General features: G+C 44.1%; 1 protein-coding gene across 2 annotated transcripts in view; it reads right to left on the bottom strand.

The window, feature by feature from the left end:
• TMEM209 (transmembrane protein 209) overlaps nucleotides 1-14,460 on the bottom strand; it is a 49,370-nt gene that overhangs the window by 8,151 nt on the left and 26,759 nt on the right. For both annotated transcript variants that reach the window (XM_067469374.1, XM_067469375.1), the window contains exons 10-13: nucleotides 10,744-10,869; nucleotides 6,979-7,076; nucleotides 6,479-6,593; nucleotides 3,676-3,773 (exon numbers count right to left, since the gene is read on the bottom strand). In XM_067469374.1, coding sequence (XP_067325475.1) covers nucleotides 3,676-3,773; nucleotides 6,479-6,593; nucleotides 6,979-7,076; nucleotides 10,744-10,869 — 437 coding nt within the window. The remainder of the gene's footprint in view (nucleotides 1-3,675; nucleotides 3,774-6,478; nucleotides 6,594-6,978; nucleotides 7,077-10,743; nucleotides 10,870-14,460) is intronic.

Here is a 14,460-nt window from a genome sequence, read left to right on the forward strand (position 1 = left end):
GAACCCTGTTTCTGGCACTCTACTCCTAAGTTCTCTCCTCAGTTCAAACGGTTCAGGCCCAGTTTACCTGTCCGAACGTATCTCCTATTACGAACCATCACGAAGTCTAAGATCATCTGGAGAGGGCCTGCTCTCGATCCCACCACCATAGAATCATAGAATCCAAGAGTTGGAAGAGACCTCCTGGGCCATCCAGTCCAACCCCATTCTGCCAAGAAGCAGGAATATTGCATTCAAAGCACCCCTGACAGATGGCCATCCAGCCTCTGTTTAAAAGCTTCCAGAGAAGGAGCCTCCACCACACTCCGGGGCAGAAAGTTCCACTGCTGAACAGCTCTCACAGTCAGAAAGTTCTTCCTCATGTTCAGATGGAATCTCCTTTGTAGCAAGAAAGGGACAAGGGACAGGGCCTTCTCAGCAGTGGCCCCCCGCCTGTGGAATTCCCTCCCCAGGGACATCAGACTGGCCACCTCCCTCCTGTCTTTTAGAAGGAAACTCAAGACTTGGGTATGGGACCAAGCGTTCGACCATTGAAGAAGATTTAAGCAACTCGCAAAAATGAATTGACCTGGACTTGGTTTTGGATTTTAATTGGCATGCTTTAAGATTGTTTTAGTTGACTGTTTTAATTAACTATTTTTAACTAACTGTTTTAATAGATTGTTTAATGTTTTTAATTGTATTGTTGAATGTTTATAATTGTGTCAGCTTGCTGTGAGGCTGCCCTGTTTCCCCCTCGGGGGTGAGAAGAGCGGGTTACAAATGCAGGAAATAATAAATAAATAAATAAATAAATTTCCAGGATTGGGGGGGGGGGGGAGCATTGGGGAGAATTACCCTCTGAGTGGATGTGGCTCTTAATGAGACATGCCGCATTATCACAGGGTGCCTGCGCCCTACACCGCTGGAGAAATTACACTGCTTAGCCGGTATTGCACCACCTGACATCCACTGGGAAGTTGCAGGCAATAGTGATAGGGCCAAGGCAGAGACATCTCCAGTTCATCCCCTGTTTGGGTATCAGCCAGCACGTCAACGACTTAAATCAAGAAATAGTTTTCTAAGATCTACAGAGACACTCGCTGGAACACCTCAGCAAGCGAGAGTCCAAAAGTGGCAGGCTCAAACCCAGAATCTCAACCAATGGCTGATACCAAATGAGAGACTCCCCCATGGGCACACAAAGGACTGGGCAACTTGGAAGGTGCTGAACAGACTGCGCTCTGGCACCACGAGATGCAGAGCCAACCTCAAGAAATGGGGCCACAAAGTGGAATCCACGACATGCGAGTGTGGAGAAGAGCACACCACTGACCACCTGCTGCAATGCAATCTGAGCCCTGCCACATGCACAAGGGAGGACATTCTTGCAGCAACACCAAAGGCACTGCAAGGGGCCAGATACTGGTCAAAGGACATCTAATCAACTACCAAGCTTGCAAACTTTGTGTTTTGTCTGTTTGTTAAAAATTTGTTTAAAATGCAATACAATTGTCTGGTTGATACTGACAAGATAAATAAATAATAAATACCCTCTGAGTTCGTATGCTTAACCAATTATAGATCCACCTAACTCTCGTTTTGCCTAGCCCACAATTGACTGGCTTTTTTTGCCAGAAGGTCGTGGAGGATAGATACTATCTGCTAGTCACGGGCCCGGTATCTGTATCATCCATTTGATTTGTGTTTTCGTTTCGTTCCGTCCATTCAGAGGGCACGGAACAGGAAGGCCCCTCCTGAAACGAAAATAAACTCAATACAAAAGGCAAGTGGGAATGGGTACCGGCTCCAAGCCTGCTTTTCGGATCAATTGCCACGTGTGTAGGCCCAAAGCGCCGGGCCTGCCAGGGCTTGCAGCCAAGTGATAAGTAAGAAGCGTTGCTGCTTACTCGGCACTTGGCTGCAGGCCAAGACCACCGGCAGCAAACACGATGGGTCTTCAGCCCCAGCCAGGGAACCCTTCGACTCCCCACATGAAGGAGAGGCAAACCCCATCCAAAAATGCACGCTGGGAAGGGAAGCCTGGGTGGGAAGCCTCCCCGTCAATAATGGGCCAAAAGAAAATGGGTCTTTCGGCACCGAAAACAAATATCTGCCCTCTCGATTTCGGGAGGCTCAGTAAAAATGGATTGAGGCCCCCACCAAAAGCCAGGACAGAAAATGAATCAAGGTAAAAGGTAAAGGTTTTCCCCTGACATTAAGTCCAGTAGTGTCTGGCTCTGGGGGTTGGTGCTCATCTCCATTTTGAAGCCAAAGAGCCGGCGTTGTCCGTAAACACCTCCAAGGTCATGTGGCCAGCATGACTGCATGGAGTGTAATGAATCAATGTTTACCCCAAATGCATGCGACTACTATCTGCAGCTTTATAATGGGAATGCATGAGGGAAAATAATAAAAAGGGGGAAGGGAATGGGCGTATTCTTTTAAGAATGGGATAAGGATGGGATAATGACTTAGATGAAGGGCTAGAAGGCATGATCATCAAGTTTGCAGACGACACCAAATTGGGAGGGATAGCCAATAGTCCAGAGGACAGGAGCAGAATTCAAAACGATCTTGACAGATTAGAGAGATGATTGGCCAAAATTAACAAAATGAAGTTCAACAGTGACAAATGCAAGATACTCCACTTTGGCAGAAAAAATGAAATGCAAAGATACAGAATGGGGGACGCCTGGCTCGAGAGCAGTACGTGGACAACAAGTTAAACATGAGCCAACAATGTGATGTGGCGGCAAAAAAAAGCCAATGGGATTTTGGCCTGCATCAAGAGGAGCATAGTGTCTAGATCTAAGGAAGTAATGCTACCCCTCTATTCCGCTTTGGTTAGACCACACCTGGAATATTGTGTCCAATTCTGGGCACCACAATTCAAGAGAGATATTGAAAAGCTGGAATGTGTCCAGAGGAGGGCGACTCAAATGATCAAGGGTCTGGAGAACAAGCCCTATGAGGAGCGGCTTAGGGAACTGGGCATGTTTAGCCTGAAGAAGAGAAGGCTGAGAGGAGATATGATAGCCATGTATAAATATGTGAGAGGAAGCCACAGGGAGGAGGGAGCAAGCTTGTTTTCTGCTTCCCTGGAGACTAGGACGCGGAACAATGGCTTCAAACTACAAGAGAGGAGATTCCATCTGAACATGAGGAAGAACTTCCTGACTGTGAGAGCCATTCAGCAGTGGAACTCTCTGCCCCAGAGTGTGGTGGAGGCTCCTTCTTTGGAAGCTTTTAAGCAGAGACTGGATGGCCATTTGTCAGGGGTGATTTGAATGCAATATTCCTGCTTCTTGGCAGAATGGGGTTGGACTGGATGGCCCATGAGGTCTCTTCCAACTCTTTGATTCTATGATTCTATGATTCTATGGTCAGCATCTTTAACAGCCAAATCTCTTGCGTGTCCCAGTTACATGTCAGAACATCCACCAATCCCAGTTTTCTGAGATGAAGAGTGGTTTTCACTCCAGCAAAGAAGCAGAAACACCCCTATGATGTTAGAAACACCCTTTGCAAGCCCTCAGGCAAAGACGTGTGGAAATTTCATGGAAATATCCACTTAGTATACATAAGCAAAGTTTCCACTCAGTGGGGGCCTCCCTGGAAGCTTTTGACACCATTTTCAGCCTGGGTTTTTCCACTGTTCTGGGAGGAGTCCCTACCAAGCGGTCCCATCCTTACCTTGGGCAGATTGTAGACTTGTCGTTGGTAAACAAGTTCGTAATGGGGCGGGTTGACGCTGCTCTGGTAGATGCAGAACAAGTTCTCATTGGAAACGTCTGTGGGGAACAAATCCATGGTTTTAGTTCATTGAAATCCATTGCGCCCTCCCTGCTTCACTTTTGAAAGTACCATAAAATGTGAAATAGAAGCAATAACAGACAACTGCCAGGACTGACAGCTTCGTGTGGCTCCAGGCTCCATACAAGGCTCCATACAAATAAACACTTCCATATACCTATCAGGCCAGCAAGTGACCATCACTCATAAAAACACTGGAAAACACAGAAGAGACCAAAAAATAATAAAAAAAATACATTACAACACATCTGTAAAACCACATATATACACATATATACATACATACACACACAAAACACATATACACATACTGGGCCACAGCAACGTGTGGCATGGGACGGCTAGTCACTCATAAAAACACTGAAAAACACAGCGGAAGAGACTTAAAAACCAAAAAAACCAACAACATAATAATGCATGCGCCAAACCACATATATACACAGATATATATACACATATACACACACAAATACATATACACAGACTGGGCCACAGCAAAGTGTGGCAGGGGACAGCTAGTATATAATAATAACACTTTATTTATATTCCGCCCTTTCCCCCAAGGAGACTGTGAGTGGATTACAATATATAAACAAACACAGGCAAACATTCAATGCCTTGATTACAATGACATACAATGAGACAAATACACAGATAAAGGCAAAGCCTTCTCCTTTCATTTCCAGGTCTGGAGGCAGTGCTCATCTCCAGCATTGGGGAGGTGCTCTTTCTCCATTTCCAAGCCGAGGAGACTGTGTCCATAGACACCTCCTGGTTGTGTGGCCAGCATGACTGCTTAGAGCATCATTTTGCCTGTTCCCACCAAAGTGATACCTACTGATCTAATCCCATTTGCATGTTTTCGAACTGCTAGGTTGGCAGGAACTAGGTCGAACAACAGGAGCTCATCCTGTCCCGCTGATTCAAACTGCCAAACTTCAGGTCAGCATTTCAGCAGCACTAGGGTTTAACTCATTGCACCACTGTGGCCCCATATATATATATATATATATATATATATATATATATATACATACACACACACACACACACACACACACACTAGCCGTCCTCTGCCACACGTTGCTGTGGCCCACATGGCGGTTCTGTGTAGGAGGTGTGGCCCAATTCTATCATTGGTGGGGTTCAGAATGCTTTGTGATTGTAGGTGAACTATAAATCCCAGCAACTACAACTCCCAAATGTCAAGATTCTATTTTTCCCAAACTCCACCAGTGTTCACATTTGGGCATATTGAGTATTCGTGTAGAGTTTAGTCCAGATCCATCATTGTTTGAGTCCACAGTGATCTCTGGATGTAGGTGAACTACAACTCCAAATCCAAAGGACACTGCCCACCAAACCCTTCCAGTATTTTCTGTTGCTCATGGGAGAACTGTGTGCCAAGTTTGGTTCAATTCCATCGTTGGTGGGGTTCAGAATGCTCTTTGATGGTAGGTGAACTATAAATCCCAGCAACTACAACTCCCAAATGACAAAATCAAAAAGTTTTGAGTGAAGGACATACATTGGGTTGTTAGGTGTCTGGTGTCCAAATTTGGTGCCAGTTCATCCAGTGGTTTTTGAGTTCTGTTAATCCCACAAATGAACATTACATTTTTATTTATATAGAAGATATATGGCATCTTGGCTTTTAGGCCTATTCTTGGGGTTATTTCGGGGGCTGATTCAGAAAATTGTATTGGATAGACTCCATCAATTCTAGTTTCTAAGATAGGTGAAAACCAGTGCCATCTTTGGCAAGTCAAATAGACCCAAAAACAGGGCTAACATTTGAGGCACCAAAATGTGTCTTGTCCAGTGATTAATAATACACACAATAATAATAATAATAATAATCATCATCATCATCATCATCTGCAAAGACTCTTGCACAAGCCAGTAAAGGTGGTCCCAGTAGTGATCGGTACACTGGGTCCAGTGCCTCAAGACCTTGGCCTGAACTTAAATACAATCGGCGCTGACAAGATTACCATCTGCCAGCTGCAGAAGGCCACTTTACTGGGATCTGCACACATTATTTGCCGATACATCACACAGTCCTAGACACTTGGGAAGTGTCCGACGTGTGATCCAATATAACAGCCAACAGAGTGATCTTGTCTGGTATGGACTCATCTTGTTTCAAATAATATTAATCATCACCATCATCATCATCATCTTGCATATAGATCTCATTTGCTGTGACATACTGTGTTTTTGTTTCAGTAAAATAAAAATAATAATAATAGTAATAATAATAGCAACAATTATTATTATTATTTCGTGTCAGGAGCGACTTGAGAAACTGCAAGTTGCTTCTGGTGTGAGAGAATTGGCCATCTGCAAGGGCGCTGCCCAGGGGATGCTCAGATGTTTTGCCATCTTTGTGGGAGGCTTCTCTCATGTCCCCACATGGGGAGCTGGAGCTGACAGAGGGAGCTCATCCGCACCCTTAGGGGATTCGAACCTCTGACCTGTTGGTCTTCAGTCCTGCCGGCACAAGGGTTTAACCCATTGCGGCAGTGGGGGCGCCTTAATAATAAGAATATAATAATAATACTAATAATAATACTAAATTATGGGTTTTGGAAAGGGGTGGGAAAGTCCTTTGCATAGACACTGCAGAACCACTGCTATTACTGCCACGCACCTAATAGAAAAGTTGAACTATTTTCATTACCTGGCTTATCAGGTGTCTGAATGAAGTGCTGAGAGGTGAATGTTTTGCCATCGGGGTATTTCGGGTGAGGAGGCAGCCGGGCATCCAGGTATGTGCAGAAGACGTGCATCAGGATCTGAAGGAAGAGAAAGAGCTCCACTTTGTGGCCGAAAACCATACAGAATTGCAGCCAAGCCTATCCTATGATGCTGGTAATGCAAGCCCTACCCCAAAAATATTCCCCAATGAAGCCAAGACGGATGCATTTACCACTAGTACTTCCGCTGCAACACACGACAGATGTACTGAATTATAAAATAGCAATATTTGTATCTAATTAAATATAAATAAACAATAATATTGACATAGTATTATGATCAAGTATGGTCAAACTTTAGCGCTCCAGGTGTTTTGGACTTCAACTCCCACCATTCCAAGTTTTGTCCATGCCTGCTATGGGTTGTGTGGTTATGGAGGGGGGGGGGGGCTTCCTGCAAATCCAGGCACCGTTCAAGACTTACAGCCGAATCTGTTGGCAAATCGGTGTCCCATTTGCGGGCTTTGAAGTCTCCGCCTCGATTCCACCTGAAGGAACTCATGCACCCGCCTTGAGAGAGCTCTGTGGATTGGATTGAAGAGCAGGTTATGTTATGGTAGAACCAGAGGAAGGCCACAAAGGAAGCAAACAACTGTATTTATTACAAGTCCTGTAGCTGCATTGCAGGTTATTTGAAATATTATGATCGCCCCTATAAGATTCCTCAGGCGTTGAGATCTTCAGGGCACCCAGTCACTTTTAAACTGTGCATTTTATATTATTAGTATCAGTGTTTTAATCTTTGTCCCATGTATTTCAATACAGCAGTGGTTCTCAACCTTCCTAATGCTGCGACCCCTTAATACAGTCCCTCATGTTGTGGTGACCCCCAACCATAACATTGTTTTCGTTGCTACTTCATAACAGCCATTTTACTGCTGTTATAAATCATAATGTAAATATTAGATATGCAAGATGTATTTTCATTCACTGGACCAAACTGGGCACAAATACCCAATGCACCCACATGTAAGTGGGGTTGGGGGATGATTGATTTTGTAATTTGGGAGTTGTGGTTGCTGGGATTTATAGTTCGCCTACAATCAAAGAGCATTCTGAGCTCCACCAGCGATGGATTTGAACCTAATTTGCCACACAGAACTCCCATGACCAATGGAAAACACTGGAAGGGTTTGGTGGGTATTGACCATGAGTTTGGGAGTTGTAGTTCACCTATATCCAGAGAGCACTGTGGCCTCACGCAATGGTGGATCTGGACCAAACTTGGCACAAATACTCAATATGCGCAAATGTGAACACTGGTAGAGCCTGGGGAAAATAGACCTTGACTTTTGGGAGTTGTAGTTGCTGGGATTTATAGTTTATTACAATCAAAGAGCATTCTGAACTCCACCAACGATAGAATTGGCTCAAACTTCCCACATGGATTTCCATGACCATCAGAAAATACTGTGTTTTCTGATGGTCTTTGGTGACCCCTCTGACATCCCTTTGCGACCCCCTCTGGGGTCCCGACCCCCAGGTTGAGAAACACTGCAATACAGGATTTATTATTTATTTATTTATTTATTTACTATACATGTATACCGCCTTTCTCAGCCTTATCGGCGACTCAAAGCGGTTTACAACAGGCCAGTACACGTAACAACAAAATACAGATTGAACATTAAAACAGTATAAAACCACAATAGAAGCAATAAAAAAAATAAAAAAACCAACATCATTATCACCAGCGTCTCATAGTTAGATAACGTTGTCCAAGTTCTGTTGTCGAGTGATTCCATTTCCTATGTTAGTGACTCTGCATTTGTAAACGCTTGCTCATATAACCATGTCTTAACTTGTCTCCGAAACGTTAAGAGTGAGGGAACCGATCTAACTGTTGAACTCCAGAACAGTAAATAGCCCCTCTGACTATAAACACACCACACATTGAGTGAAGGAACAATGCTTTTAATTAAAGCTTAGCAAAAAAGCCAGTAGAAATAAATGCTTGTAAAGATAGATGAGATTTCAAAAAGCCATAAGGCATTCAAAGGCAGCAAGATAAAACAGTGTCGAAACGTAGCAATCAAAAGCAATGTCCAAAAAGCATGAAAATATATTCCAAGGCAATGATTATCCAGACAGGAATCAAACAAGAAGCAAGAACAGACCAGATGCTGCTAGTCACCTTGAAAGGCTAAAAAAATCCATGAAGACGAGACCACTTGAACAAGAATTCCATGAGGCTTGCACTTGGTTTCCAAACGATGCCTGATCTGACAAGATTTCCTACAGGCAAACCTTAAATCCCAAAAACTGGTTTTGTTTTCCTCCAGTCTTTGACCTTAACTGGCGAATTCTTTCGGATCTACGTAAACATTGGACCTCTTGTCGATTCTGGCTAATCTCCAGCCGCCAACTCTGGCTCCTCATTAACTTTAACAGGTGTCAGACTGTTTTCCAAACTAGAATCTGAAGAGCTCTCAGAAGGAGGGAGTAAACCTTTCTCCCAAGGCCTGACGGAAACATTCTCATGAGAATCCGCCCTTTGCACCGAAGGCTCTCTGTCAGTGTCTGCATGAAACTCATGGACCAAAAGTGTCTCCATCTTGCACCTCAGAGTCAGGCCCAGCATCCCCCACATCAGAAGCAACAGGGGACTGATTCCCCTCCTCATTACTTACATCAGACACAGAAACATCAGGATACTGAAAAACAATCACAGGTTCAGTCACAGGCTCAGGTTCAATCACAGGCTGAGTCCCAACACTAATCTCCTTACGGAGGGCATTCCATAGTCGAGGTGCCACCACAGGAAGGCCCTGTCTCTCGTCCCCGCCAAACATACAGGGCGGGATTGAGAGCAGGGTCTCCTCAGACAATCTTAAAGTCCTAGATCAGTGTTTCTCAACCTGGAGGTCGGGACCCCTGAGAGGGTCGCAAAGGGGTGTCAGAGGGGTCACCAAAGACCATCAGAAAACACAGTATTTTCTGTTGGCCATGGGGTTCTGTGTGGCCCAAGTCTATCATTGGTGGGGTTCAGAACGCTCCTTGATCGTAGGTGAACTATAAATCCCAGTATCTACAACTCCCAAATGTCAAAGTCTATTTTATCCAAACCCCATCACATTTGGGCACATTTGGGCACATTGAGTATCCGTGCCAAGTTTGGTCCAGATTCATCATTGTTTGAGCCCACAGTACTCTGGATGTAGGCAAGCTACAGCTCCCAAACTCAAGGTCAGTGCCCACCAAACCCTTGCAGTATTTTCTGTTGATCATGGGAGTTCTCTGTGCCAACTTTGGTTCAATTACATTGTTGGTGGGGTTCAGAATGCTCTTTGTTTACATGTTAACTATAAATCCCAGCAACTACAACTCCCAAATGACGAAATCAACCCCCCCCCCCCCCCCAGTATTCAAACTTGGGCATACCGAGAATTTGTGCCAAATTTACTCCAGTGAATGAAAATATATCCTGCAGATCATTATTTACACGGTGATTCATAATGTTAGGGTTATGGTTGGGGGTCACTACAACATGAGGAACTTTATTAAGGGGTCGCGGCATTAGGAAGGTTGAGAACCACTGTCCTAGATGGTTCATAAGGGGTGATGTTATCGACCATCTGAAGCTTCCGGACAGTCTTCAAAGGCAACCCCACGTAGAGTGCATTGCAGTAGCCTATAGGGGATATGACCAGAAAGTGGACTACCGTGGTCATCAGGCTTCCCAAGGTATGGGAAGCTGGCTCTTAGAAATTGTGGGAGTTGAAGTCCAAAACACCTGGAGGGCCAAAGTTGCTCCATACCTGTATTATAGCAATGGTTTCTATCTGTTGGTTCTCCTGATGTTTTGGGCTTCAGCTTCCAGAATTCCTGGCTTCTGGTAGCTGAAGCTCAAATTATTGCCCTTCAGAACCACTACATTATACTTTTGTATACAGATTTTTGGACTGAATTTGTCAATATACGTTTTTGCTGTTTTTCCTTAATTTCACCTCTCTTCTCCCCTTGTGAAATCCATCGCAGGTCTTGCAAGTATACAAATGTCCAGGGTTAGCTGTGGTCATTCAATCCAGAAGACTGTCCGGAAGCTTCAGATGGTCCAAAACATCACCCCTTATGAACCATCTAGGGCTTGGGTGTTTTTGTAGGGAAATGCTGATCCCAAAGACTTGTGTCTCTATCCCAAGGAATCCTGCACAAAAACACATTCCTCCCTGCGAAGATAATGGTTTACCTTTGATCCGTTCCACCAGATATTCCTGGTTGGGGGTAAGGTCCAGATACTGGACGATGGTATTCAGGGTCGGGATCAGAGGGGCTTTCACCAGCGCGGCTTGCTTCAGGCTGCTGATGCTGGCATCTGCAAAAACAGGGCCGTAAATCGTCTTGGGTTGGGACAAGGGATGGCAATGCAAGGCTGCGATTTGTCATAAACACCCTCCATTCTGCAAATCTGTCAGAAGTGTTAACTCTGTGGGTTGCTGTAGGTTTTTCGGGCTGTATGGCCATGTTTTAGAAGCATTCTCTCCTAACGTTTCACCCGCATCTATGGCAGGCATCCTCAGAGGTTGTGAGGTCTGTTGGAAACTAGGAAAATGTCCAGGGTGGGAGAAAGAACTCTTGTCTGTTGGAGCTAGGTCTGAATGATTCAATTGGCCACCTTGGTCAGCATTTGATGGCCTGACAGTTTTTTGGTGTGGCTTGTTAGTGCCTGGAGAAATCCTTTGTTGAGAGGTGATTAGCTGTCCCTGATTCTTTCTTGTCTGGAGTTCCCTTGTTTCTGAGTGTTGTTTTTTATTTACTGTTATAATTTTAGAATTTTTCAATACTGGCAGCCGGATTTTGTTCATTTTCATTGTTTCTTCCTTTCTAACAACTATAGGGTATATCATAGAATCATAGAATCAAAGAGTTGGAAGAGACCTCATGGGCCATCCAGTCCAACCCCCTGCCAAGAAGCAGGAATATTGCATTCAAATCACCCCTGACAGATGGCCATCCAGCCTCTGCTTAAAAGCTTCCAAAGAAGGAGCCTCCACCACACTCCGGGGCAGAGAGTTCCACTGCTGAACGGCTCTCACAGTCAGGAATTTCTTCCTAATGTTCAGATGGAATCTCCTCTCTTGTAGTTTGAAGCCATTGTTCCATTGTGTCCTAGTCTCCAAGGAAGCAGTAAACAAGCTTGCTCCCTCCTCCTCCCTGAGGCTTCCTCTCACATATTTATACATGGCTATCATATCTCCTCTCAGCCTTCTCTTCTTCAGGCTAAACATGCCCAGTTCCCTAAGCCGCTCCTCATAGGGCTTGTTCTCCAGACCCTTGATCATTTTAGTTGCCCTCCTCTGGACACATTCCAGCTTGTCAATATCTCTCTTGAATTGTGGTGCCCAGAATTGGACACAATATTCCAGATGTGGTCTAACCAAAGCAGAATAGAGGGGTAGCATTACTTCCTTAGATCTAAACACTAGGCTCCTATTGATGCAGGCCAAAATCCCATTGGCTTTTTTTGCCGCCACATCACATTGTTGGCTCATGTTTAACTTGTTGTCCACGAGGACTCCAAGATATTTTTCACACGTACTGCTCTCGAGCCAGGCATCATCGTCCCCCATTCTGTCTCTTTGCATTTCGTTTTTCCTGCCAAAGTGGAGTATCTTGCATTTGTCACTGTTGAACTTCATTTTGTTAGTTTTGGCCATTCATCTCTCTAATCTGTCAAGATCGTTTTGAATCCTGCTCCTGTCCTCTGGACTATTGGCTATCCCTCCCAATTTGGTGTCGTCTGCAAACTTGATGATCATGCCTTCTAGCCCTTCATCTACGTCATTAATAAAGATGTTGAATGCCTGTAACAATGCAATTACATAGGATTTGCCCAGTTTTAGCCACTTGTTACCAACAATTATCAACAAACATCCATTTGAACTTGTGGCATTTTCCTTACCTTGCAATATACCGGCAAAACAACTCAAAACAAATAAAAGGCAAATGTTAACATAAAAAATTAAAATGTGCTAAAATACAGCTAAATTTAGAACAAATTAAAAAGTATATCTATAAGGTATTGGGATATGGATTATTGTTAGAGCATATAAAAATCAGTTGGTGATTAACTGAAAATGCGATCTTCAAAACGATCTTGACAGATTAGAGAGATGGGCCAAAACTAACAAAATGAAGTTCAACAGTGACAAATGCAAGATACTCCACTTTGGCAAGAAAAACGAAATGCAAAGATACAGAATGGGGGACGATGAGGCCTGGCTCGAGAGCAGTACGTGTGAAAAAGATCTTGGAGTCCTCGTGGACAACAAGTTAAACATGAGCCAACAATGTGATGTGGCGGCAAAAAAAGCCAATGGGATTTTGGCCTGCATCAAGAGGAGCATAGTGTCTAGATCTAAGGAAGTAATGCTACCCCTCTATTCCGCTTTGGTTAGACCACACCTGGAATATTGTGTCCAATTCTGGGCACCACAATTCAAGAGAGATATTGACAAGCTGGAATGTGTCCAGAGGAGGGCGACTAAAATGATCAAGGGTCTGGAGAACAAGCCCTATGAGGAGCGGCTTAAGGAGCTGGGCATGTTTAGCCTGAAGAAGAGAAGGCTGAGAGGAGATATGATAGCCATGTATAAATGTGTGAGAGGAAGCCACAGGGAGGAGGGAGCAGGCTTGTTTTCTGCTTCCCTGGAGACTAGGACGCAGAACAATGGCTTCAAACTACAAGAGAGGAGATTCCATCTGAACATGAGGAAGAACTTCCTGACTGTGAGAGCCGTTCAGCAGTGGAACTCTCTGCCCCGGAGTGTGGTGGAGGCTCCTTCTTTGGAAGCTTTTAAGCAGAGGCTGGATGGCCATCTGTCAGGGGTGATTTGAATGCAATATTCCTGCTTCTTGGCAGAATGGGGTTGGACTGGATGGCCCAGAAGGTCTCTTCCAACTCTTTGATTCTATGATTCTATGAAATGCAAAGCATGAAGTTGATTGGTTGGGCTACACCCAAGAGGCTAGCTGTGACTGGGAGTTTTGGCAACAGTTACATATTTAGACTGTTAGCTGGAACTCACTTTCCAAGGACATCAGGCATGCCCCAACTCTGGCAGTCTTTAGGAGGAACCTGAAAACGTGGCTGTTCCAGTGTGCTTTCCCAGAATAAGGAAAATTCTCAGCATTATACCCCCAGAATGCACTTTACTACGGGTTTGGGATTGACTGCGTTCCCTCATCTCTCTTTGAAAATACCAGTTATATCCTATCTTGTTCATGCCCAGCGTTTAATTTTTAATTTTTAAACTATTACATTTGGCCCAGCCATAGGTTTTTAAATCCTTGTGTGTTACCGTTGATTTGTTATTATTTATATGTGATTTATATTAATTGTATTGTATTTATTGTTTTTGTTTATTGCTTTTGTTTATTGATGTACTGTTGGGCTTGGCCTCATGTAAGCCGCTCCGAGTCCCTTGGGGAGATGGTGGCGGGGTATAAATAAAATTATTATTATTATTATTATTATTATTATTATTATTATTATTATTATTATAGCTGTGCAGGAACTTGCCCAGACAGGAATTTTGCTTCCAGGCTGCTGGAAGAAGGTCTTCCACATGGACTCCAAAAGACCATTTGGATCTCTCTCAAAGGACATTGTGTGAGTCAATGCAATTGTTCACATGACTGAATATGTGTTGCTCAGCATCTGTTCTTTATGGACCATCTGCATGACATGTCTTTTCTTTGGCAAGACAGTATGTGGATTGGTAAAAGCATGAACTACACGTGATTTTCATTCCACTACAATTATGACCTGTTAGGATCATAGCCTATTGGCTAGCAGAGTTTCAGAAGTGTTCCTTTAATTTATTGGGCAACTAGCTTTACCCGCCATGCGTTGCTGTGGCCAGCCTTCTCTCCCTCTTTCTCTGCTTCTTTCACTCCTTCCTTC

This window comes from Anolis sagrei, chromosome 5, assembly GCF_037176765.1.
Source record: "Anolis sagrei isolate rAnoSag1 chromosome 5, rAnoSag1.mat, whole genome shotgun sequence".
Taxonomy (NCBI): domain Eukaryota; kingdom Metazoa; phylum Chordata; class Lepidosauria; order Squamata; family Dactyloidae; genus Anolis; species Anolis sagrei.